The sequence below is a fragment of the Podarcis vaucheri genome, assembly GCF_965113315.1.
Source record: "Podarcis vaucheri genome assembly, chromosome: 4".
NCBI lineage: Eukaryota > Metazoa > Chordata > Lepidosauria > Squamata > Lacertidae > Podarcis > Podarcis vaucheri.
In genome coordinates, this window is record NC_138762.1 from 23,656,159 (window position 1) to 23,678,834 (window position 22,676).

At 45.1% G+C, this 22,676-nt stretch overlaps 1 protein-coding gene across 1 annotated transcript in view; it reads right to left on the reverse strand.

The window, feature by feature from the left end:
- LOC309531575 (uncharacterized protein) overlaps positions 1–22,676 on the reverse strand; it is a 102,076-nt gene that overhangs the window by 11,240 nt on the left and 68,160 nt on the right. The window contains exons 2-3 of the mRNA XM_082221166.1: positions 3,922–4,126; positions 959–1,056 (exon numbers count right to left, since the gene is read on the reverse strand). Of these exons, the coding sequence (XP_082077292.1) occupies positions 959–1,056; positions 3,922–4,126 (303 nt within the window). The remainder of the gene's footprint in view (positions 1–958; positions 1,057–3,921; positions 4,127–22,676) is intronic.

The window sequence follows — 22,676 nt, forward strand, 5'->3', positions numbered from 1 at the left end:
TAGATGCTAAGCAGAACGGCCTGATTCTGTGTGGTGCTGCTGCTTCTTCATGCAGTCCAGTGACTAGCACCATGCAGGAAGGAATCCACTAAGTTAAGTGGTAACAACTTTCCTGCAAGAAAGCCACGGGCAAGGCAGCACCTGCACCCCATAGCATCAAGGTCTCTGCTAAACAGCTGTTGAGTAGAATCATAGAATCATAGAATCATAGAGTTGGAAGAGACCACAAGGGCCATCGAGTCCAACCCCCTGCCAAGCAGGAAACACCATCAGAGCACTCCTGACATATGGTTGTCAAGCCTCTGCTTAAAGACCTCCAAAGAAGGAGACTCCACCACACTCCTTGGCAGCAAATTCCACTGTTGAACAGCTCTTACTGTCAGGAAGTTCTTCCTTATGTTTAGGTGGAAGTAGAGGCATTGATCTTTTAAGCCAGTGCATCCGCCAGGAAGGAGAGCTGCAATATTGTGCCTACTTTCTCTGAGGAAGGCACAGCCACTGGTTAGGTAGGTCTTGGCCTTTTCATACTCAGCCTGCCTCTCCTTCCTGCCTGAGGTCCTGACCCCTGACAATCACAGATATTCATAAGGACCAGGCAGAGAAGCCTGGTGGACCACATTTGACCCCTGGGCTTAAGGTTCCCCACTCTTAGGATAGATGGTGGTTTCCTCTTGCTCTCTCTTTCCTTGGCATGTGTGGTCCTCAGAAAGAAACTCTGCTTTTCCTTTCCTTTGTACTCTTTTGTTGCAGTCTCTTTTCTCTTTGTTATGTGGGGCTTGGGTTCCTCTAAAATTTGGAAGGCAACCAAGAGTTGGTATCCTTAGAGTCTGAGAGCTAAGAATGAGGCTGATAGACCCTGACATCATCCTGTCCTGGTGCTGAAACATAATAGATTTCAGCCAGCCCCTCACATCATCACTTTCCAAGCAACAAAGAGAAAAATCAAGAAGATGCTTACGGTCCAACAGTGGATTGTACAACTCCACCAGTACTGCAATGGAGACGGATGCCATTGAGGGAAGTATCATCATCAGTCAATCCTTGTTTTTCCTGTACCTGGTGCAAATGAGAGAAAGAGACTGCAATAAAGCTGTTTTTCCAAGCTAGGACTCTGTTTTATATTCTTTATTGAAAAAGAAAAAGTACAAAATTACAAGTGCACAGAGTAAGACCAGGCACAAAAAAGAAAAAGAAAAAAGAAATAGTACCCATGTAGGAAAAAAAAAGATATTCTGTATGTTACAAAATGGGAGGTTGTAACTGTAGTTAACCAAACTAGGACTCTGACAACACTCACATTCAGACTGCGTCTGCAGTCTGAATTTTCCAAAGTACTAGCTTGCAACCTAAATAAGCAGTTATCTGTTCATAATTACATGTCCCTAATTGTTGGGACGCGGGTCGCCCTGTGGGTTAAACTACAGAGCCTAGGACTTGCTAATCAGTAGGTAGGTGGTTCGAATCCCCGCAATGGGATGAGCTTCCGTTGCTCGGTCCCTGCTCCTGCCAACCTAGCAGTTCAAAAGCACCTCAAAGTGCAAGTAGATAAATAGATACCGCTCTGGCGGGAAGGTAAACGGCGTTTCCGTTCACCGCTCTGGTTCACCAGAAGCGGTTTAGTCATGCTGGCCACATGACCCGGAAGCTGTACACCGGCTCCCTAGGCCAATAAAGAGAGATGAGCACCACAACCCCAGAGTCAGCCATGACTGGACCTAATGGTCAGGGGTCCCTTTACCTTTACTTGTGTACATGTATTACTGGTTATGGATTGAGATTTACATTCCCCACTGCATCAAAATACAGTAGCTTTTCGATGCAACCAGTCCAATGGGCCCCAAGTTGTTGTTGTTTAGTCGTGTCCGACTCTTCGTGACCCCATGGACCAGACAAGCCAGGCACTTCTGTCTTCCACTGCCTCCCGCAAAATAATAATAATAATAATAATAATAATAATAGGGGGGAAATGATCTTGCTAATGACTGGCTAAGGCACCCTCAATCCCTCTCTTATGTCTTCATATGCTACTGCAGGTTTCCTCCAGTTTGTGAAGTTAGGGTGGCTATATTATTACAAGAGGTAAGAATCCAAACACTAGAAGTTGTTGAGCTTTTTAGGGGAAAGTTGTTGAAGTCCTGGACATGTCAGGAAAAATCTGGATTTATGGCAACCCTCCTAGAAAGCACCAGAACTCACCTGGGTTGCTTCCACACTAACCGTTTAGTCTGTATTTTCCAGTTGGGGGCTCACTTTTCAGGAAGATAAACCTGACCACAATATTGCCAGCTCACTGCACTCCAAACTTTTCTGTATCCTTGTCCCTTTTCTCCTCCAGGCCAGATTCATGGAAGTTTTCTTTTATGTAAAATGCAATTCACTCTAAGCCTTTCCAGTGTGGATTGACAAAGTGGCATGGAGACTTTTTAGAGCTATTAAATCTTTAAGCATGGCAGTCAACACTTCAAAGCACCTTGCAATAAGTAATATGCAGGCAATGGGTTCAGAAAGAAAGATGGAAAGGAACTTGAAATATATATATATATATATATATATATATATATATATATATATATATATGCAGGTTCTGGTGTCTTCGGGTGTCTTCCCGTGTAAGAGTCGGGGTGTCTGTGCGACGTTTCGACGAGGTCTCACTCGTCATCTTCAGGCTGGTGCTTTCGGCTTCTTGTTACTGGAACAGAGCAGAGTCTGGTGTTTGAGTTCCTATAAATACTGTTGAGGGGTGTGATGTATAGCCTCCAACGTTCTGGGCAGAGAGGAAGTTCCTAGATTAGTGTGCCTTTTCTTCTTTTGTTCCTTAATTACTTGAGGGATATCTTGGGTGATTTCATGAGTGATATTCTGAATACCACTGGGTGGGTCATTAAGTGTAGATTAGTTGCTAAAGCTTTCGTGTCTTGACCTCTTGAGCTTGTGAAGAGTTTTTCTGAGAAGATGGCTGTGCTGCATTTAGTTGTGCTCTGGCTTGGCTTCGTGTATAGGGGCGAGCTGTGGTTTTGTGCCTTATGCCAGCCAGATCTGTGTAGGGATTGCAGGGGGGTGCAGCATCCGGAGGTGCCACTATAGTTTGGCTACTGGATGGAGTCTGTAATATGTCTGTGGAGAGGGTCTGGGTTTGGGTCTGGTGTGGTTGATTGGTGACGGCGTTCTGTGTGCCTCTGGTTCTGGTGTCGGTTTTTGTGGGGAGGGCTAATTTCCAGATGTCTGGCAGGCGGGACGTGTCGTCACGCTTGTTCATGTTGTGAGGGTGTTTCTCTATCTCCTCTCCACAGACATATTACAGACTCCATCCAGTAGCCAAACTATAGTGGCACCTCCGGATGCTGCACCCCCCTGCAATCCCTACACAGATCTGGCTGGCATAAGGCACAAAACCACAGCTCGCCCCTATACACGAAGCCAAGCCAGAGCACAACTAAATGCAGCACAGCCATCTTCTCAGAAAAACTCTTCACAAGCTCAAGAGGTCAAGACACGAAAGCTTTAGCAACTAATCTACACTTAATGACCCACCCAGTGGTATTCAGAATATCACTCATGAAATCACCCAAGATATCCCTCAAGTAATTAAGGAACAAAAGAAGAAAAGGCACACTAATCTAGGAACTTCCTCTCTGCCCAGAACGTTGGAGGCTATACACCACACCCCTCAACAGTATTTATAGGAACTCAAACACCAGACTCTGCTCTGTTCCAGTAACAAGAAGCCGAAAGCACCAGCCTGAAGATGACGAGTGAGACCTCGTCGAAACGTCGCACAGACACCCCGACTCTTACACGGGAAGACACCCGAAGACACCAAAACCTGCATATATATATATATATATATATATATATATTACATTATTGTGACTACTCGATTGTGATCAGGGTATCAAAAAGAAGATATAGATAAGCCTTTACCTTCAGTGAGAATCCATATGCATGTCCTTTGGGGCAGGATTCAATTTGTCCCCATTCTCCCCACTCCCCGCCATTGGACACCATGAGGACTGAATTATAGCTTCGATGTCCTGCCTCACAGAGGTGGTAGGTGAGGAACAAGAAGACCACAACACTGGTAGAGAGATCCATGGCAGGTGGACTGCACCAGATCAAGCTGCAAAAACTGAGTGGAAGAATAACAGCCTTGAGAATTTATTCCCCAGAAAGTGTGGTTCTCTCTCCTCTGCTCAAAATCTTCCTGAATCTTGCGTGTCCCCCCGGAGGGAGGTGTGATTACTTCTGGTTGATGAGTAAAACCAATTAATGGCTTTTCTGACTACACTTCTAATTTCAAAAGACAACTCAGAGTTGCTGGACATTGGGGCTAGATCAATTCCTCAAACAGAAAGGCAAGGCAGGATGGCAGGAATTGGCTGATGTAAGCTAACTAACTAATATGTGCAGCTTCCAGTTCCCTACAGCCTTTCTGGAAGCAGACCCCATGGCAGTGGGAGACTGTTGGCAAAGGAAAAACAAAGATGGTTGAGGGTAATTATCCTTGCAAATTCCTCCTAGGGACAGAGGGGAATAGGCTTCACTTGCAGTTCGACTCAGTACCTGGCTCTCGCATAGCAGGGAGGTGCTGAGTGCAAAAGCACTTTGCCTGCTGAAAACCCTCCAATGCCTCCATTAAGAAGCAGAGGTTATCATGTTAATTAGAGCTTAATTGAACTAAAGTTACAGGCGCATGCTAGAAGAGATGGGATCACAAACTGTAGAACAAAACCAACTGCAACAACTTTAAGGTTAAAACTTGAGAGAAGACTTCATCTGGTGCAAAATATGTTGTGGGGGGAGGGGGGCCTACGGCTTCGTTATTTAAAGTTTTTTTCTCTACATTTATGATTCATCAACCCTCCTCTGAGTGTTAGTTCAAATTATATCTGTTCAAGCGAGGATGGAAGAAATTGGATTATAGATATGGAATATAACATTAGATGGAACTGGGGGGGGGGGAGAAAGGGAGGGAAGCTCTATTTTGCAAAAGGTTTACGATGGAAACATATAGAGCTAATTCTTCCCCATCCTTTATTATTTACAGAGTGAAGTGAATAACTGAAGGACTTGGAGTTTAACTTAATTGGAAGTGTAATTGCTCATATATCTTCAGTTGGAAGGGAAGATGAAAGGAGTCTGTGAACTTGCCAAGGAACTGATAAGGTTCATTACTGAGTCATCTGCAGTTCAACAGACCACGCTTCTACCCAGGCTGAGAGGAAAAATGGTAAAGATGGGTTATTTATTGGGACAGAGTGACTTTTGCAGCTGTTGCAAAACAATGAAGCATGGGACAGAGCAACAGAGAAATTTCTAGAACAACAATGAGATATCAGTTCTGCTCAAGGCATGATGGATAACAGCAACAACCGGGGGAAGGAAAGACATAATATCTTACAAGGACAGGAAGAAAAACCACGGACAGAATAATTGCCACACACAGGAAGAACAAAGATATAGTTTAAGTTTTTCACTTGTACATTTATAAATCATTTAATGTGTCAACAACAAATAAAAATTATTAATATTGCAGTTGTTATATAAGGGATTATTGTTATTATGACCGGAATGCAATGAAAATTAATAAGATTTTGGAATGGAGAAATAAAGTAAACAATCAAGCCATCAATTCTAGCACGTGTGGGGCCACTTTAACTAAATTACAATCATACCTCGGGTTACAGATGCTTCAGGTTGTGTGATTTCGGGATACAGACACGCCAAAACCCGGAAGTACCAGAAACACTAGATTGTGCTTTGCGCATGCTCAGAAGCACCTAATCGCAACCTGCGCGTGCGGAGACGAGGCGCTGCGGGTTGCGAACATGCCTCCCACACAGATCACATTCACAACCCAAGAGTCCACTGTAATTCAATATCTAAATTATTGATATCAATAATTGTATTATAAACTGGTATTGTTATAATGAGGCTATTATTGGATTGTAAATGAAAACTAATAAAAATATTATTGGGGGGGGCCCTAAAATGTGCATTTCTTACCCACTCTTTGCCCATGTTAAAATGTCTCTCCTATGCAAACTACCTCCATTTCTGTTTTATAGACTTGAAACCCTTCAAAAGAAATGCATATTTAAATACCCTGAAAGGTTTTGCGAAAAGTGAGGTACATTTTCACAAAAAGGGCCTAATACCAAGAGCAAGAATACTTGGCTGAATCCCCCACCCACCTCTACTTCACCCAAGTTTGACTGTTGACCAGGCCTACATCATTCTGGCTACATTGCAACCCTTACCTTTCTTTGCCCGCACTTGGAGTTCTGCTTACCGTCTCTCAGCTGCCAGTTACTCTACGGGCAGAAAGGAGAGAGTCCATAAACTGGGTAATGAAACATGGATGTGAGCAGGGAATTTAAAGGGTTCAGGACAATGAAATGTAGGAACTCTCTGTCCTGAGCAACACCTCCCATGCTCCACTGATCCATCATGGAGCAGAGCAGGCGGAGAGGACGATGAAGTCTTCCTGGTCCTGTGCTTACCTCACCCCCATTACCAGTGGCTTTTAGGAAGTTCCTGCACAAGCAGAAGCCATTTGCAAGGGGGAGTGAGGAGAGCTATCGGAAGGGTGAGGACATCATTTCAAGACCAAAGACCAGGACTGTACAATTGGCTTTAGAACAGGGTTGGGCAAACTGCTACTCTTGAGCCACATGCGGGTCCTCAGCCTAATTGCCACAAGTCCTCAAGCAGGAAGTTCAGACTTCCAGTAAAAGTGATGTTTCCTTCTCATGGGAAACCACTAAGCATGGAGGAAATGGGGGGGGGCAACACATACAGAAGAGGGTGTCAGAGAGAGGGAAAAGAAGGTGTCTTGTATCTTGATAACTGTAGCTCCACTGTGTGTATACTAGTTTTCTCAAAGGGAGAGCTAGTTCCCTCATCAATCTGCTGTTCCCAAAACCATTCAGGTGAAGCCATGACAGTTCACCTGATAGAAATGTGATATAACTTTGTGGTGTAGATACCGTATGTCCACAGATAACTAGAACAGCAGAATTTCACCCTCAGCTTCATAGTACCCTTCAGACTTTTACAGCAAGCCTCATACTGTGAGGTCTATTAGAGACCTGCAAAAACCTGTTGGAGGACACAAACAATCATGAGAAAGAAAGGCTAATGCAGAGCTGCCAAGTCTTTGTTTATGAGGAGTGGGGAAATGGTGGCATGAGGCAAGTGCTTCCTATCCGCATACAGCAATGACTATCCCTACGAGCCATAAAAATGGGCCAAGATATACCACACTTGGTGCCTTTAGGTTTGGAAGATCAGCAAGCACCACTTCAGCGAATGAAAGCAATACTGCCCACTACTTTTGTTTGAATGGAAGGCACTTAGGGACACTAAGAGACATCACCTTGGCAACAAAGGTCCGTATAGTTAAAGCTATGGTTTTCCCACTAGTGATGTATGGAAGTGAGAGCTATACCACAAACAAGGCTGATCGCCGAAGAATTGATGCTTTTGAATTATGGTGCTGGAGGAGACTCTTGAGAGTCCCATGGACTGCAAGAAGATCAAACCTATCCATTCTGAAGGAAATCAGCCCTCAATGCTCACTGGAAGGACAGATCCTGAAGCTGAGGCTCCAATACTTTGGCCACCTCTTGAGAAGAGAAGACTCCCTAGAAAAGACCCTGATGTTGGGAAAGATGGAGGGCACAAGGAGAAGGGGATGACAGAGGAGGAGATGGTTGGACAGTGTTCTCCAAGCTACTAACATGAGTTGACCAAACATCAGGAGGCAGTGGAAGACAGGAGGGCCTGGCGTGCTCTGGTCCATGGGGTCACGAAGAGTCGGACACGACTAAACAACAACAGCAGCAGCAGCACTTTTGTTTGAATGGAAGGCAGATACGGACACATCCAGACAAGGAAGCAGACCTGAAAAACATGGTGCCTACTCGGGATGAAAAGCACTCCAATGGAACAACAGCAAGAGCTACAACAGCTTTAGTGAATGCTTTGAAGGAAGAAATGTCTCTGCAACTGATGTCTAAACAGGAGCATATGAATATATGGATGGACATTCTGGAAGCAAAGTTTGGGATTTAAAAACAAAGATGGGGGATAATGAAACAATGATCCATTCACATGGACATCAGAAATCTGTTTGTGCAATGGGACTTTTCGTTTCTTTTCTTCCTCTGCCAGCTCCTCATCCCCCCCTAAAAATCTGCTCTGGACAGTTCGCCAACCCTTTGTAGCACCTTTTGAGGTTCTGCAGGGAATGCAAAGGGAGGAAAGGAAGTCCCATTGCTCAAGGGAGTGTTCTCCACTCGAGTACATCCATGACCTTTAATTTCTAAAACAGATTATTGACTCTAGAAAACTGGCTAATCCAAATACTAAAGCTAACTACTGAAACTAACTGCTGCTTGAAGGCAAGCACTGAAACAAATTGCTGAACTGTCCATTTCACCATTTTTTTGCTGAAATGAAACATTCATTGAAATGAATTTTTATCAGCTTAATCTGATACACTATAACCTTACAGGGCTGGAGGTAGTCTTGTGTCCATTATCCATGATCTTCCTGTTAGATTAACTGAAGTGAGTTATGCATGGAGTGACTTTGAAAACAGTACAGAAAGTTCTGCATGGGGTATCAAGGCTATTAAAGGGCTTGTGGACAATTTCACTATATTGCACTAGTGATTACTGTCTACTCCTTAAATGGCCTGGGAGCAGTTTAACTCAAGGATCACCTCCTCCCAGGTCTACTTACCTGGACCCCGATATAGTCATCAGAGGCTCTCTTCCAGTGCTCCTGGATACAGGGTCTTATAGGTGATGTCAGCCTAGTTATGAAATGCCTTCCCTGGAAAGGCCGACCTGGTGCCATCTTTGTGATGTTTACTGTCCGAAGTTTTAAAAATGAAACTTTGAATTCACAGGGTTTTAGATCTGTGCTGTATATTTTTTAGTGATGTTGTATATTCATCTTCATATTGTCTTATGCTTTGCTATTGAAACTGTTGCTTTTTAATGCTAGAATGTGAGGGCTGCTTCTATTGAGATATATTTTATTGATTAAATGTGTTTGCCCAGAGCGACACAAAGTGACTTACAACCAGCCATTAGTGTATTATCGGGAGCAATCCTATGTTTCTTAGAGGGCATCCCAGGGGCCTATGAAGTGGGGAATTCACCATGCTCTGGTTCTCTTTTGGCAACATCTCTTCCCCCACCTCTTCATTTCACTTTAGTAAGCTGTTGTGCACACTTCTGGCTTTCTGCATTCTGAGGCCTTTTCCTCCTCTTAGCCAGGTGACCTCTGTATCTTCCTAGGGCTGAGCACTATGGGATGCAGCTCCTCCTAACCCACTTCTGTCTGCCACGACCACAAGAGGTGAATGTCTCGCCTTGTCACCCCTAGTTTGCTCACACACACTCTGACACACATGCTGCCTGTATCTCCTCTTCCTGCTCCTCTCACAGCTGATAAGAAGGGACACACTCTGCCAAGAGGGTGGCAGTCTAGGTCACTCAGCTACAACAGCCGTTCACCAGTGCAGCAAACGGAAGAGGGGAAAACTTCTATTCTAGCCACCTGAGCATTTGGGACCACTGATGTGATCATGAATCCACTACTCCACTGCTCTCTAACCATAGTTTTGATTGCTGTCCTTCAGGACTCAGAAGAAAATAACGTAACATAACATATCCATTCATCAATCCCTATATGACAGGAGCAGGGAAGCAATTTTGCCCCAAGGTGTAGATTGGAATGTGGCCATTCTTCCATGGGTGGATGGGGTCAAAAGCAGAATAACCCCCCCAAAAAAAAAATGGAATTAGAAAATAAATAAAATCCACAGGCACACACATAGAGAGAGTGGCAGGCAGACAAGTATACATACACACATTCAGAAAGCCAGAGATCCCTTTCCCTAACTTTTAAGAATAAAAAACAGCTTTTTACTCTCCAAGAGAAAGCAGAGTCTCAGTCTCAGTCAGTTTTATTGCACATAGCCAAAGACTGCCGCAATGTACACAGAATTATTTGACAATTAAAAGAAAATATACTGAATTGGTAAAAAAAAGACTTAAACATTTATATTATTAAAACATTACATCCTCTAAACAAAGCTATAAAAGTACCCCAATGTACAAATAAAAACATTAAAGAATAAAATTCATAAGCTAAAATCATCACATGGTCACTAATGTTAAAAACAATATCAATTAATACAGTGTGCAATTTATACTCAGAGTTTGGTGACAAAGATAGAGCATAGCCTGAGGTAGATAGATAGGATCAAATAAATTCATCTCCTTTACAGTTAATGGCTACCTTGGCTATATAATTTGCTCTAATTTTCCTAGCAGCAGTTGCAAAAAGTGCTACCCGCCAGGTCACATACTTATCTGTGTCTGCAAGGAGATATAACATCATATCAAGGGGGTTCTGGCCAGGGGACCCTGTCATTATAGGTACCAAAAATCTTTTTCTTGCATCATTATATAACGGACAGTGCAAGATAAAATGCATAAGGTCCTCTACTTCAGAACATCCCCTAATGCAAACACGTTCGTTTTTTGGTATGCCTCTATGTCTCCCATCTCTATAAGCAGAGCTTATTGTATTTAGTCGTAGCTCTGTAAAAGCTTTTTGAAGCTGTGCAAAAGTCAATTCATTAAAATAAGATATGTGTTCATAGACCTCTCTAAGTTTAAAATACAATGGGGTGCATGTAGATGTGCACATAGAGTTTAGATCGTTTTTAGTTGCCACTGCCCTTATGGTTCGTTTAAAAATATTTTTCTGTGAATATAAGGGGAGTTCTTTAATGTCAGTCACTGAGAGGTCATATTTGCCCATCAGTTCGGCAGCATGATGTACCCAGTTTTTAAAGGGTAATCCATTTGAGAGCTCACTCAGGCATTTTTTTGGTAGCCTAGTGTTGTCCATCTGTTGAACTCTAAACCAGTAACAGAGAATTCTTTTATCTATTTGGCTCTCTATGCTCAACATGCGAGTTTCCAACCTGAACAGGGCAGATTGCACATCTTTGGGTAAACCTAAAAGAACTCTTAAAAAATAATTCTGTGGGGGTTCCAGACCGGAGACCTTTGAGGTACCCCAAACCTCTGCACCATACAAAATCTGGGCCATTGTTTTTGCTTTATACACAGATAGAGCTGGGTTGACCAGATTTCCACCTTTACATGCAGCAAATTTCAGAATGGCTTTTGCTGATTTAAAGGCTTGCAATTTAATATTGGATAGCTGTGTATTACAAGAGGCCATTTCTGAATAAATCAATCCCAGATATTTAAACGTATTTACTTGGTTTATGATGTGTTCATCCAGGTGCCAAACATGCTTTTTAGAACGCTTCGCAAATACAATGACCTGCGTCTTATCATAGTTTATAGATAAAGCATTCCTCGTGCAATATGAACTTCATTTTGCAAGCAGCCGTCTCAGGCCCACCTGGGTTCTAGATACAAGTACTAGGTCATCAGCATACATTAAAACTGAGAGTTTTTGGTCGAGAATTGTGACAGGGGCAAACTGTAGGCCCTCCAGTTCTTTAACCATGTCATTAATATAAAAATTGAACAGGAAAGGTGCCAAAATGCATCCCTGTTTGACTCCAGTAGTGGTCTTAATTCTAGTGGTGAGATGGCCAGCCAGATCCACCTTTCCCTAACCTTTAAGATCCCTTTCCCAACATGAAAGTCAAGAAGGCAGTTGCCTCCTTAGATTTTTAAAATGCGTCTTTTGTAGACCTCATCAGGTATAGCGTGTCTACCAAACCTCAACTTCTAAGTAGGGCTGTGTGTTGTGACCCCTGGAGTAGGTGGATTTGCCCTGTGCCACCCAGGGGCCACCCACACCACAAGGTCAGGGTGCCTTGATGCCATGTAGTATTTGTTGCTCTTGCCTATCAGATGTTAAGCAGAACGACCTGATTCTGTGTGGTCCTGCTGCTCCTTCATGCAGTCCAGTGACCAGCACCATGCAGGATGGGATTCACTCACTTAAGTGGTAGCGACTTTCCTGCAAGAAAGCCACGGGCAAAGCAGCACCAGCACCTCACAGGATCAAGGTCTCTGCTAAACAGCTGTTGAGTAGAGGTATTGATCTTTTTAGGCCAGTGCATCCGCCAGGAAGGAGAGCTGCAATATTGTGCCTACTTTCTCTCAGGAAGGCACAGCCACTGGTTAGGTAGGTCTTGGCCTTTTCATACTCAGCCTGCCCCTTCTTCCTGACCCCTGACAATCACAGATATTCATGAGGGCCAGGCAGAGAAGCCTGGGGGACCACATTTGACCCCTGGGCTTGAGGTTCCCCACTCTCAGGATAGATGGTGCTTTCCTCTTGCTCTCTCTTTCCTTGGCATGTGTGGTCCTCAGGAAGAAACTCTGCTTTTCCTTTCCTTTGTACTCTGTTGTTGCAGTCTCTTCTCTCTTTGTTATGTTGGGCTGGGGTTCCTCTGAAATTTGGAAGGCAACCTAGAGTTGGTATCGTTAGACTCAGAGAGCTAAGAATGAGGTTGGGATCGTTAGACTCAGAGAGCTAAGAATGTTGTTGGGATACTGCCAGGGAGATATAGTCCATCATGGCCCCAAGCCGGCTGCCGGACGATCCATCGATCCCTGTAGTCACGCAGTCTGTGCTTTTAGCGACACGAGTTTCCTGGAAATACCTTGCCACATTCCAGGGCTCGTGCACTCTTTATCAGCAGATTATGCACACAGCAGAAGATGCACAGCAGGAGAGCATATTTACAGACTTTATTCAGCATTGATCAGAACAAAAGAAAAGCATGACTGTCTGCGTCAGTCTTCTCCGACCGAGAGAGAAATCGAAAGCAACAGCAAACCTAAACATCCTGTGAACAGGACATGCACACACTCTGTGACTCACAAAGCCTGCTCCCTTTTAAGGTGGAACGGAAATATCCTAACATCCTCCCCCTTTCCGTGTAACCTGTAGTACCTGTGGTTCAACCCAATTGCAACCTTTGTACATAAACCTTAAGTTGTTCTCTGTTAACAACCTTAGACAACAGATCAGCAGGAATTTCATTTCCTGGCGTGTAGGACACCTGAATGAGTCCTTTCTGAATACACTCTCTTGCACAATGTAGCTTAATCTGCAAGTACTTGGTTCTTTGCTTGCAACTCTCTGAGTTCAGCAAAGCCAAACACGATCTATTGTCTTGATACACTTGTACAGGACATTTCACAGACACTCTGATGTCCTTAAACAGTTGCAACAACCAATCACAATCCATGAGTGAAAATGACAGAGCATTGAGTTCTGCTTCACAGGAACTTAGGCTCACTGTTGTCTGCTTCTTGCACAACCAGTCAAACAGGCAGTAGTTGTACATGTAGCATACTCCAGAAGTGCTTGTACCATCTGTGTCGTCACTTCCAAAACTTGCATCTGCAAAGATTTCAAGACCTCCAGTCTTCTGACTGGTGAACCTCAGCCTGTAGTGCATAGTCCCTTTCAAATAGCGGGCTATGCGCTTCAGAGCTTTCCAATCCTGAACAGTAGGATTGTTGGCATGTCTGCTAAGCAGGTTACAGCTTACAGCTATGTCAGGTCTTGAGCATCTAGCAATGAAATTCAACTTGCCTAGAATGCATCTGTACAGTGTTGTGTCAGAAAACGCTTCAGCAGTACTGTCTACCTGGTAACCTGTCACCATCGGTGTGTCTGCTGGGTTTGCATCAACCAAATTCAACCTGGTTAATACATCAGCAATTTTCTGTGTTTGGTGTACCAGAAAATTACCTGCTTGGTCCCTCTCCACCTGCAGATACCTCACCAAGATCCTTCATGTCAAAGTGCTCCTTCAGCTGAGCCAGGGTGCTTTGGTAGAAAGCCTGATTCTTCCAAAACATCAGAAGATCATCAACAAAACATAAACAATACAGTTTGTTTTGCCCCTCCTCCTTGACAAACACACACAGATCAGCCTTGCCCTGGTGAAAACCTAGAGAAAGCAATGTCTCAGTGAGTTTTGTGTTCCAACACCTGGCACTCTGCTTGAGACCATATAAGGATTTCCGCAGTTTACAGACTGCATCCCGTCAGGTGGAAGCATAAACAGCTCCTCCCCCAAAATCCCGTACAAAAAAGCTGTATTAATGTCATGATGGGAAACATGCAGTTTCTCCTCCGCAGCGATCTTGAGCATCAGCTGAATGCTCTCATATTTGACGGTGGGTGAGTAGGTCTCGTGGTAATCCTGTCCTGGTACCTGTGAAAAACCTCTGGCAACCAATCTGGCTTTGTGTCTGACAACCTTGCCATTCTGGTCTGTCTTGGCCTTGAAGACCCATTTGCTGCCAACCAGTCTCATTCCTGGGACTACCGGTACCAGTTCCCAAGTTTGGTTCCTGTTCAAGGAATCAACTTCAGCCTTCATGGCATTAAGCCAAGGCTCAGCATCTTTAGAGGTTAACTCCTGAACCTCTTTGAAGCTTGAAGGTTCCCACACCTTTTCTGAGCTACTAAGAACAGCAGTTGCTGTCTTAGCAAACTCATCAGCAAATCTCTTTGGAGGTCTGCCCTTCGTGGCTCTCTCAGATCTGCGTACTAGACGCAAATCTTCTTGACTCATCTCCTCTTTCTTAGGAGAAAAGTGACCAATGGTGAACAGTGGTTCTTCCAGTTCATTGTCAGACGCATCAGATGGTCTGACTGAGGCCTTTGCGCTCTTGTAGTCTGCTGTGTCATCACTGTCACTGACACCAGCAGCAGCGCCGCCCACTGAACTGGAATCCGAACTCTGATCATCATCCTCATCCTCATCCTCATCCTCAGCAGCTTCCTCAGCTTTAGCTGCTTGCTTGACATCACCTTCATCCTCCTCTGGGTAACTCTGGAAAATTCCCACATTTCCCCCCCCCCACTTAGGATTGTACTCAACACTCCTTGTGAACTTAATAGACTTAGAGTTAGTCATCCATACCCTGTATGCTCCTTTTTCGTACCTCATGAACAAACCATGTGCCCCACGCTTCCCAAGCTTGTTGCTTTGTGGGGTGTGTACCCACATGTCAGAACCAAAGATTCTCATGTGCTTGATGTTGGGTTTCTTACCAAACATCTTCTCATAGGGGGTACAACCAATAGGTGATGACAATCTGCGATTAAAAGTGTAAGCAAAATTCGACAGAGCCTCCCCCCAAAACTTATCAGGGAGATTGGCATCATGCAACAAGGTTTTCATTCCTTGCAGCAACGTTTGATTTGCTCGCTCTGCAAGCCCATTCATCCATGGCGATCTAGGCGTTGACAAGTCATGCTGGATTCCCTTCTCAGTCAGGAAAGCTTCAAACTGCTGAGAAGTGAACTCCCCGCCCCGATCAGTAAAGAGACAGCCAATACGTTTACCGTGAACATTCTCCAACCAAGCACAGAATGCCTTGAACTTCGGAAACGCTTGCGATTTCTGCTCGAGCATAAACACATGAATGTACCTGGAAAAAGAATCAATTAGAACCATGAAGTACCTTGCTCCTCCCAGAGAGGGCGCAAGTGGACCTACCAGGTCTGCATGCACTAGCTGGTAGGGTTTGGAAGCCTGCCTGCTAGACTCCTTGCCTTTTGGAGCAACCTTCACCTTGTTCTCTGCACAAGATACACACTTTATGTGAAACTTACAGGGTTTGATGTTCAAACCCTCAACCACCTCTGGCATCTTGGCCAGTGCCTTCCAAGAGAGGTGACAAAACCTTCTGTGTGCATCGTGAATGCATCCTGCACGAAGAACTTTGTTAGTTTTTGCAACACAACAAGAATCAACAGCACCACTGTCGTCATAAGTTATATAGAACCAACCATCCATAAACTTTGCATGCAAAATGTCCTCTTTGCCTTTTCTGATGACACAGACGCTCCTCTTGAAGGAAATCCCAAAACCACGCCCAGTAAGCTGTGGGACACTGAGCAAGTTGCTTGCAGCTCCCGGAACATAAAGTACATCTTTGATGGTTGTGCACAGACTTGCCAGTCTCACAGTCCCTTCTCCTGCGATTTGCAACGCCTTTCCGTCAGCCAGGTGGTTCTCACCTTATTGAGGTTTGAAGGAGATAAATAGGTGGCGGTCTTTCGTGACATGGCGGCTGGCGCCTGAATCCACAACAAACCTGCCTTTGGCTTTTGGAGCAGTCTTTACAGCAAGCAAACCCTTGTTTTCCACTGGCGTGGGCTTTTGCAACTTGCCCCCCTGCTCCTGGCCATCAGACGTGCCTTTAGCCTTTGGTGAAGCTGTGCCAGCAAACAAAAACTTGTTTTCCACTGGCATGGGCTCTTCACCCTCCCTCTGCTTCTGGCCACCTGCAGGCGTCTGCCTCTGTTTACCTCTAGCCTTCCGGCCTCTGCAAAGGCGATGACCTTGGTTCCCATGAGAAACTGAGCTCTCAGCTGCCGACTCCTTGGCTCCCCCTGGAGGCTGGAATGCTGCCTGGGATGACGTGACAGTCAGCTCCCCCTGCAGCTTGCAATCGGTGCCCTCAGCATCCCTGCATTCACTCGCATCCTGGGAAACAGCCAGGACCTTCAATGCAGTCAAACTCTGGGCTGGGATGACTGGCTGATGGGCTATCTTCAAAGCATTCCACATCTTACATGCAGTCACGTGGCCAGCCAACGTTTTAATTTCCTCCAGAGAGACGGACAAGACTAGTATGTCAATGGCCCTTGAATTCTGGCCTTTCCATTTCTCTGTCAGAGGAACTGGAGGGGCTTCACACACAGTATGCCACACTCCAAACTGTCGCAGCAAACTCTCACACCACACAGCCCAGGTTTTATAATTGTGCCTATTTAGCTTAGGGCCCTCAGAAGCTTGAGAAGCTTGGAAAAACTCCATTTCCAGGTTTTCACTTTAGCCGTGAGTCTTTTTCAGTTCAGAGACTCCTTATCTCAGCAGCCATAAATCTCAAACTCTCTGGCACAGCTCCCAGACCCATTAGTCTGCCGGAGTTCAAAGACTCTTCCGCGGCATCAGGAAAGCCATACTTTTGCTTTTCCTCCACATACCTTTCAACGCAGTGTGTCGCAGTCTTACTCTCCTGTAAGTGCCGTGAATCTGGGCCCGAAACCTGTTGTTGGGATACTGCCAGGGAGATAAAGTCCATCATGGCCCCAAGCCGGCTGCTAGTCACGCAGTATGAGCTTTTAGCGACACGAGTTTCCTGGAAATACCTTGCCACATTCCAGGGATCATGCACACTCTTATCAGCAGATAATGCACAGCAAAAGTCGCACTCGGAGAGCATTATTTACAGACTTTATTCAGCGTTGATCAGAACAAAGAAAGACATGACCGTTCTGCGTCAGTGTCTTCCACAGAGAGAGAAGAATGAAAGCAACAGAAAACATAAACATCCTGTGAACAGGACATGCGCAGACTCTGTGACTCACAAAGCCTGCTCCCTTTTAAGGTGGAACGGAAATATCCTAACAATTGGCAGGCCCCCAGCTGGCTCCAGGCCACCAGCTGTCAGCTGGGCGATCTCCAGTCCTTGGATTAGCATGTAATTGCAACTCAAGCCTCAGAAACCTTCAGAAGGTTGAGCACGCAAGCCAGCAGAGAATAAAACTCTTCACAACAGAAGGGCAGAGAGAGGCTGTGTAAAGCATATTTAGAGTAGTTTATTTAGCCTACATCAGGACAAAGAAAACATGTCTGCTCACCTTCATGTCCAAAGCAAGAAGCATATGCAAAATTATACATAGAATCATAGAATCATAGAGTTGGAAGAGACCACAAGGGCCATCGAGTCCAACCCCCTGCCAAGCAGGAAACACCATCAGAGCACTCCTGACATATGGTTGTCAAGCCTCTGCTTAAAGACCTCCAAAGTAGGAGACTCCACCACCACACTCCTTGGCAGCAAATTCCACTGTCGAACAGCTCTTACTGTCAGGAAGTTCTTCCTAATGTTTAGGTGGAATCTTCTTTCTTGTAGTTTGGATCCATTGCTCCGTGTCCGCTTCTCCGGAGCAGCAGAGAACAACCTTTCTCCCTCCTCTATGTGACATCCTTTTATATATTTGAACATGGCTATCATATCACCCCTTAACCTCCTCTTCTCCAGGCTAAACATGCCCAGCTCCCTTAGCCGTTCCTCATCAGGCATCGTTTCCAGGCCTTTGACCATTTTGGTTGCCCTCCTCTGGACACGTTCCAGTTTGTCAGTGTCCTTCTTGAATTGTGGTGCCGAGAACTGGACACAGTACTCCAGGTGTGGTCTGACCAGAGCAGAATACAGTGGCACTATTACTTCCCTTGATCTAGATGCTATACTCCTATTGATGCAGCCCAGAATTGCATTGGCTTTTTTAGCTGCCGCGTCACACTGTTGGCTCATGTCAAGTTTGTGGTCAACCAAGACTCCTAGATCCTTTTCACATGTACTGCTCTCAAGCCAGGTGTCACCCATCTTCTATTTGTGCCTCTCATTTTTTTTGCCCAAGTGCAATACTTTACATTTCTCCCTGTTAAAATTCATCTTGTTTATTTTTGCCCAGTTCTCTAATCTGTCAAGGTCGTTTTGAAGTGTGATCCTGTCCTCTGGGGTGTTAGCCACCCCTCCCAGTTTGGTGTCATCTGCAAATTTGATCAGGATGCCCTTGAGTCCATCATCCAAGTCGTTGATAAAGATGTTGAATAAGACCGGGCCCAAGACAGAACCCTGTGGCACCCCACTAGTCACTCTTCTCCAGGATGAAGAGGAACCATTGATGAGCACCCTTTGGGTTTGGTCAGTCAGCCAGTTACAAATCCACTGAGTGGTAGCATAGTCAAGACCGCATTTTACCAGCTTCTTTACAAGAATATCATGGGGCACCTTGTCAAATGCCTTGCTGAAATCAAGGTAGGCTACATCCACTGCGTTCCCTTCATCTACCAGGCTTGTAATTCTGTCAAAAAACGAGATCAGGTTAGTCTGACATGACTTATTTTTCAGAAATCCATGCTGACTATTGGTGATCACAGCATTCCTTTCTAGGTGCTCACAGACTGTTTGCTTAATGATCTGCTCCAGAATCTTCCCTGCTATTGATGTCAGACTGACTGGGCGGTAATTATTTGGGTCCTCTCTTTTCCCCTTTTTGAAAATAGGGACAACATTTGCCCTCCTCCAGTCTGCCGGGACTTCGCCTGTTCTCCAGGAATTCTCAAAGATGACTGCCAGTGGTTCTGAGATCACATCTGCCAGTTCTTTTAATACTCTTGGATGCAGTTCATCTGGCCCTGGAGACTTGAATACATCTAAACTAGCCAAATATTCTTGTACTATCTCCTTAGTTATTCTGGGCTGTGTTTCCTTTGCTGAATCATTTGCTCCAAATTCTTCAGGTCGGGCATTGTTTTCTTTATCGGAGAAGACTGAGGCAAAGAAGGCATTGAGTAGTTCAGCCCTTTCTGTGTTCCCTGTTTGCATTTCACCATCTTCTCCTCTGAGTGACCCCACAGTTTCTTTGTTCTTCCTTTTGCTACGAACATACCCATAAAAGCCTTTTTTGTTGCTTTTAACCTCTCTAGCAAGCCTGAGTTCATTCTGTGCTTTAGCTTTTCTGACTTTGTGTCTACATGTGCTGGCTATTTGTTTGAATTCCTCTTTGGTGGTTTCCCCCCTTTTCCATTTTTTGTACACATCCTTTTTTAATCTTAATTCAGTTAAAAGTTCTTTAGATAGCCACCCTGGCTTCTTTAGGCACCTTCCATGTTTCCGTCTCATTGGTATTGCCTGACGTTGTGCTTTTAGTATCTCCCTCTTAACAAACTCCCAGCCATCATGAACTCCCTTTCCTTTTAGTATTGTTGTCCATGGGATCTCACCCAGCACTTCCCTAAGTTTTATGAAGTCGGCTTTCTTAAAGTCAAGAAATTGAGTCCTAGTATGCTTGGCTGCTCCTTTCCGCTGTATAGTAAACTTCAGAAGAGCATGATCACTCGCGCCTAATGATCCTTCCACTTCTACCCCACTAACCAGGTCATCAACATTGGTTAGGACCAGATCTAAAATGGCTGTTCCTCTTGTTGCTTCTCCCACTTTCTGGACAATGAAGTTGTCTGCAAGGCCAGTGAGGAATCTGTTTGACCTTATGCTCTTGGCTGAGTTTGACGTCCAACAAATATCCGGGTAATTGAAGTCCCCCATTACTACTATCTCCCTTCCTTTTGCATGCTTGGCCATCTGTTCCAGGAAGGCATCATCTATGTCCTCCGTTTGGCTTGGGGATCTATAGTAAACTCCCACAATGAGGTCTCTTTTATTCTTCTCTCCCTTAATTTTGACCCAAATGCTCTCACTTTGGCTTTGAGGATCTAAATCTTGGATCTCTTCACAGGTATACACATCCCTGACATATAACGCCACTCCTCCTCCTTTCTTGTCTGGTCTGTTTCTCTGAAATAGATTGTATCCCCCCATTATTACATTCCAATCGTGGGACTTATCCCACCAGGTTTCAGTGATGCCTATTATGTCATATTTAGTTTGCTGTACCAAGAGCTCAAGCTCATCTTGTTTATTTCCCATGCTTTGCGCATTAGTGTACAGACATTGAAGTCCATTAATCATTCCCCCGTGTCTCTTATTTAAGGATTTTTTCCTCCCACCACTAGGTCCGTGTGCTGTTTTCTCCATTTGGTCTATGACATTTGGATGATCATCTTCATTAATTGATAGGCTCCTACCTTCAGGAGCACTGTCTCCCTCCCCCATATTAGTCAGTTTAAAGCCCTCCTGATGAGGTTTCTGAGATTTTTGGCAAAAACATTTCTCCCAACCGTTGTGAGGTGCAGCCCATCACTTGCCAGAAGTCCATCTTCAAGAAACTGCAGTCTGTGATCTAAGAATCCAAACCGTTCCTGTTTACACCATTTGCGAAGCCAGCTGTTCACTTCCACTATTTTCCCCTCTCTCCCTGGGCCACGTCGTTCAACTGGGAGGACAGATGAGATGACAATTTGTGCATTTAGTTGCTTCAATTTCCTGCCGAGAGCCTCGTAGTCTCTTTTGATCTTCTGGAGGCTATTGCTTGCAGTGTCATTGGTTCCCACATGAACCAAGAGGAAGGGGTATTTGTCAGTGGGTTTTATGATTCCTTGCAGTCGTTCAGTTACATCTTGGATCTTAGCCCCGGGGAGACAGCACACTTCCCGAGACATCTTGTCAGGCCCACAGATCACTGCTTCTGTTCCCCTCAGTAGGGAATCCCCTATCACCACTACACGCCTCCTCTTGGGTTTGGTCGGGGTTCTTCCGTGAGCTGTCCGTTCCAAGGTCGCCTGCACATTCCCTGAGGACTGACTTTGCTGCTCGTCTTCATATACCTGATCGACTGTAATGAGGGAGAGATCCTCAAATGGAGTCTGCTCTTCGTCTTCCATGCTAGGGGAGAGGACCTCAAAGCGATTGTGTATTTCTAAGCAATCAGAGTGAACCCTGGGCCTCCTACTTCTTTGAGTCACGTTTCTCCATATATCTGGCTCCTGTGTTGGTGAACTAGACTCCTTCTCAGGGGAGTCCCCTGTCTCCTCCTTGGTGGAGACGGTGTGCTCTGTTGCTTCCAAGAAGAGCTCCAGCTCTCTAATTCTTTGGAGCGTAGCTACACGTTCCTCCAGTTGCTGGACTTTGTCTTTTAAGAGAGCAATCAACATGCAATTGCTGCAGGTAAAGCTGCCTGCAACCTTTGGCAAGATGGCAAACATTGCGCAGGAATCGCAGGCGACTGCAGCTGTTCCCTCCCCTTCCATCTTGAGATCGTGTCGTTGGGGTTGGCTACAGAGGTCCTCCATCATAAAAAGCTTGAAGACAGGACAAATAACTTCCCCCACACAAAAAAACACCTAGATCTCCCCCCACAAACGTTTGAGACTAGCTCCCCTAAATCTAAAAGATGGATCTAACTGCGCGCGCCGCTGCCCTGCAAACTCTGATAAGCTCCTCCCACAGCTAATCCCCTGCCTCAACAGAAACCCTGCCCCCTCTGACCTTTACACAGGGAAAACAGCTAACCAGCCACAAAGAAACACACACACACACACAAGAAAACCCTTTTTGCTCCTTCTTCAACTGATGCCCTGCAAACTCTGATAAGCTCCTCCCACAGCTAATCCCCTGCCTCAACAGAAACCCTGCCCCCTCTGACCTTTACACAGGGAAAACAGCTAATGAGCCACAAAGAAACACACACACACACACACACAAGAAAACCCTTTTTGCTCCTTCTTCAACTGATGCCCTGCAAACTCTGATAAGCTCCTCCCACAGCTAATCCCCTGCCTCAACAGAAACCCTGCCCCCTCTGACCTTTACACAGGGAAAAGAGCTAATGAGCCACAAAGAAACACACACACACACACACAAGAAAACCCTTTTTGCTCCTTCTTCAACTGATGCCCTGCAAACTCTGATAAGCTCCTCCCACAGCTAATCCCCTGCCTCAACAGAAACCCTGCCCCCTCTGACCTTTACACAGGGAAAACAGCTAATGAGCCACAAAGAAACACACACACACACACAAGAAAACCCTTTTTGCTCCTTCTTCAACTGATGCCCTGCAAACTCTGATAAGCTCCTCCCACAGCTAATCCCCTGCCTCAACAGAAACCCTGCCCCCTCTGACCTTTACACAGGGAAAACAGCTAATGAGCCACAAAGAAA